Here is a 4,629-nt window from a genome sequence, read left to right on the forward strand (position 1 = left end):
AAGCGCTTCCAGCGAGTAAGAGGGCAAGCAGTACTCCAAAAACATTAAAGAATGTTGCTCTAGATGTGGTAATACAGAAGATGAAATGCATATGCTATTTCTTATGTCCTCTCTCTAAAGCAGCATGGTTCTGTTTTCCTTGGTACATTAGACTGAATCTTTTGCTGCTCATCATAGCTCTATTCCTGATACGGTTCATGCCTTGCTCACATCTGGACAACCCATAAACAAAACCTGCTACTTTGTGGTGTTTGTGGAAGGCTCGAAACGACACTCTATTTTGCAGGAAAGTAAGCAAACCTAGACAAGTTTTTGCAGCAGCCAATGCCATTATCAACGCACAAAGCTAGAGGTCTCCAGCTCCACTGAAGAGCATAGCAAAGTGCAATTTAGCAACATTCAGGTACCAAAAACTGCGTTTTGCAGCTCCAAGCTTCTGAGTTGACTACACCGAATGCGATCTTCTGCGGTGCAGCATGGAAGAAGCAGCAAGATTCAGGGAAAAGTCATGCAGGATTAGGTGTAGTCATCCAATTTCAAGGGAATGAGCATCTTAAGCACCTGTGCGTCTCGGCGATCTCACCTCCGGCATCTTCACCGCTTCAGGCAGAGACTTATGGACTTCTTCTAGCAACCAAGCTAGCAGATCTTCTACAGGTTCAAGATCCACGCTACTACACGGATTGCTTGGTGCTGGCTTTAGCAGCTATGGCGTTTGTTTGCAGATTCTAGCCATTGGGAGAACAGGTCGCAGTTGCTGGCAATCCAGGCTTCTCCCTCTTTCCGCCATAGTAACATCTCTCGCATTAACAGGAGTACAAATGTCAAAGCTCATCATCAAGCTCGTTTAGCACTGAAAATTCAGTCCACTTCTGTAGCTTTTCGTTGCTTAAGCACTGAAGCAGGTCAATGCCCTCTCTGTATCAAGCGTGATGCCTTTTAAGCTCCTCTCTGTAAAATGCTCCTAAATGAATAAAAGTTTCTTGTTCAAAAAAGAACTTTGCTTGTTAAGTGCTTATTTGGAGGCCAACAATAACCATTCTTCCATTCTTTTTTTTCACGATGAGAAGTGTGACAAAAGGGACATGTGAAAACATAAATTGGCTTCACCCAGGTTCCAACCGGAGACCTTCAGTGCCTTAGACCGACGTGTAACCAACTACATCGCAAAACCTTGGTGACATTTCGGTCCAAAATAGTTAAAAAGCAGATAAATCCACTAGTCTTACAAGATGATCCACTAATTGAAGCATCTAACTGTCTCAGCTGGGAAATCAAGCCACATTAAAGCTAGAAAATCGTACAGCTTATATATGCTTAAATAAACAGCCTACTGATCCACAAGAAAAGAAGATACCATGTGAAGAACAAACGTTTTACAAGAATGGCCCACATTAACAGCATTATATCCAAGCGCGGGTACATTCAACAAACGTGAGCAAACTTGCAATTCTGCTGCCATAAATTGCGACAGCAAGTCACAATGAGCACACTAGCTACCAGTGACATCCCATGGCCGGCAGCTCTCTCCCATGCCAGGGTCTCAGCTCCGCCATGGACGCCACCACGGCCTCCACCATGTACGGAGAACTATTATTAGGAAATGCTTAGGTTGTACTCCCTCCGTAAAGAAATATAAGAGCATCTAAACGGTCCTATATTTCTTTGCAGAGGGAGTACCTATGAATTTTGCTGGGGCAACCTCGAAGGTATAGGGTCCAACATAAATTCTCGATCACCAAGTTTTGACCGCAAATGAATAAACTGATAAGCTGAACATGACGAGCACCACAAAAAAACAACATTTTGTAGCAGCCGTTGTTTATTCAATGAGATGGTTCTCTGGACATGCCGTCAGTCAGTAAAGAAGAGACATTCTGAAAGACATGTATGTGTTTGCCTCTGAGGATCTTTAAACAGATGACTTGCTGCTACTTTGTTGAGTTGTAGCACCAGAAGCTTTTGGTGCAGGTGGCGGCGGAACATACATCTTAGCTCTTCGAAGAACCTCGGCAACAATCCAATGCTTGTTTTTGCTCAATGGCCTAGAAGGATCCAGCCTAACCTGGAGAGATATTGATGCAACCATTAGAAGAAGAAGAGAACTGTTCTAGTTTATGTTGTTACACCTTGCATGAATGAATCATAGAGCAAAAACCTATTCGACAGAGCAACTGTATAACTTCTTAAATTCACAATCATACAAGCTTCTTTATAAAACCAAACCGCTCATAAAGTCGTCAGTAATGTGGATCTTTCGGCACTGAAAGCAAAATTTGTTCAGCAGAAAACATATTATGAGCAAATTGCAGAGTCACCGCGTTTAACTGACGTGATATGCACACAACACCAGGTCTAAGCATTCTTTTCAAATGGAACCATGGTATCTTAGAATATTATGAAGGATGGAAGGAGAAAAAAAACTCCATTACTGTAACAACAACCATCATCACTCAAGTGTTCAAGAGGCAATATTGTTTAGTTTAGTGTTTACTCTAAAGATTGCGAACAATAATTGGGTTTCTCCAATAACCTAGCTAGCTTAATGAAACTTGATCTTACATGCCTAAGAAAGTCCGGCAGATCTATCTTATTTAAAGTTTACAGAAGAGAATATGCCAAGAAATAAACTGCTCTGTTTCAGCTGATAATATTATAGGTTGACGTAAAGCAATATAAAACAGAAGTGCCATTATGTGACATGTCAAAGACCGTGTATTGATGTCTGAGGTGTTGCATCTCCCCTAGATGGCGTGCCAAACGTGGAATGGGCATTACAGAGGTGTTCTGGACGCCCAAATTAGCTCCCTGTATTTAGACCGAATCAGTCCTTGAAAGAGCACCTTGTATGCAGGGGTTGCTGAATACTGCCCATTGGTGGTCCACTTCCATTTAATGTCATAGCCGATGTAGGATCAAGCTGCAAGTCTCGTGTTATGCTCCAAAGCTGCAGGCCTCAGCACTTGCAAAGATGGGTCTCTCTTGATGCATAATCCATTTATTATTCAGAACGGCCTGCTGCAGCGTTAGCTTAAAGCCAGAGCTGTGCTTGAAGAGGTTTGGCAGTAATTCCTTGATGGGCATCCCCTGGTACCAATGAGTGTGGCGGAACTCTGCAATCTGCATCCGGAAACGGCGCTGCACCTCTTCGCCCAATGCTCATTCAGCAGGGAGACTTGGTTTCTCATTCGACAGCGTTTTCACTGGAACATTGCTGAGCCGGAACCCGACGAGCCAAGCTTGGAAGACTGGTGGCTTCGTGTGGTGAGACAAAGCCCCTATACTAACCAGAATAATGACTAACTGCCTCACAATATGCACCTGGTGGCAGCTATGGAAGGAAAGGAACGCTAGAATCTTCGGGCACCAGAGCAGCCCTGCTGCTGCTGCTGCTGCTGCTGTTCTAGATGCTATCCAGCAAGAAATAGCCGCCTGGAACAAGGCCGGCCGGCCTAGTAAAGGGCAATGTGATACTGCCTGATTAGCACTTAGCCTAGGTCTTTGTCACTTTGTAAATATTATGGCGACCTTACTGTAACTAAGCCGTCTGGCTTTTCTCTTGATGAAATGAAATCAGTGCTCGCTGTTTTTCGTCAAAAATGGATATCTATCTACTGGAGTAACAAGCTAGTAACTGTGCTAGTAATAAATCTTCTATATTCCTTGGATGGACCTCCAAATTTCTCAGAGAGAAACATGTAAACATAGTTTGCATAAGTAACCATTAAAATATCATCATTAAGATCTAGGATAAATTCTAAGAGGTTGGATCCAAAGGCCGATGTTGCAGACAGACTAGAAAGGTTAGGGGTTACTGACATACCCTATCGCCGATGTTGCAGCCTTCGGCCTCGTCGTGCGCCATGAACTTGGAGGTGCGCTTGACGTAGCGGTTGTACACCTTGTTGTGGAAGAGGCGGTCGACCGCCACCACCACCGACTTCTGCATCTTGTTCGACACCACGATACCCACCACTGGCTTCATCTCCGCCCGCTGATTAGGGGCGGCGGCGGCGGCTGAAGAGGTGGTGGGGCAGACAGAGAATCGACGCCGCCTGCTTGCTGCGGTGGTCGATTCACGGACGAGGTTGACGGTTCGCGGCGGTGGGGAGGCCGGCGGCCGGCGGACGAGGTGCTCTGCGCCGTCTCCTGCCCGTGGCGGCTAGGGTTGGACGAGGTGCTGTGGAGGGGAGGGACAGATGCGCGCTCGATCGAGTCACTCGGTGGTGGCAGACTGGCAGGTGTCCCTGATTTCTCCCGATTCCCGGTTTTCGAAGAGCTCAGCCGTCGCCCCTCCGATCATTGACCGGTCAAAAAAAACCGGACCCAAAACATCTCAAACTGACCTGAAAAAGACCGGGCTGATCGACAACCTCGTACCAGCTAAAATATGGGGGAATATAGGAAGCCCGACCACGTCCGTCACATCAGGCTGACATCCTAGTCCCACACGAAAACACTTCGAAACTCGGCGGTCTGAAACTCGTCTTCTGTTAGACCGAAGGCATCGCTTGGTGGCGTGTGCTATTAAAGCCGACCGCCGGTACCGAAACCCAACTCGTCCATATTCCCCCCCTCCCGTCCACCGGCGCCGCCACTTTCCACTCGCTGACCGCTCGTCGTCCGCCA

General features: G+C 46.3%; 1 protein-coding gene across 1 annotated transcript; it reads right to left on the reverse strand.

Annotated features, from left to right (window-relative positions):
- Positions 1 to 1,334: 1,334 nt before the first annotated feature.
- On the reverse strand, positions 1,335 to 4,248 carry LOC123110359 (30S ribosomal protein S17). Its single transcript, XM_044530853.1, has 2 exons — positions 3,824 to 4,248; positions 1,335 to 2,065 (listed from the first exon to the last, which is right to left on the reverse strand). The coding sequence occupies exons 1-2, from the start codon at positions 3,983 to 3,985 to the stop codon at positions 1,913 to 1,915; spliced, it is 315 nt and encodes a 104-aa protein (XP_044386788.1). The 5' UTR covers positions 3,986 to 4,248; the 3' UTR covers positions 1,335 to 1,912.
- Between the last annotated feature and the right edge of the window lie 381 nt (positions 4,249 to 4,629).

Source organism: Triticum aestivum, chromosome 5B (assembly GCF_018294505.1).
Source record: "Triticum aestivum cultivar Chinese Spring chromosome 5B, IWGSC CS RefSeq v2.1, whole genome shotgun sequence".
Taxonomy (NCBI): domain Eukaryota; kingdom Viridiplantae; phylum Streptophyta; class Magnoliopsida; order Poales; family Poaceae; genus Triticum; species Triticum aestivum.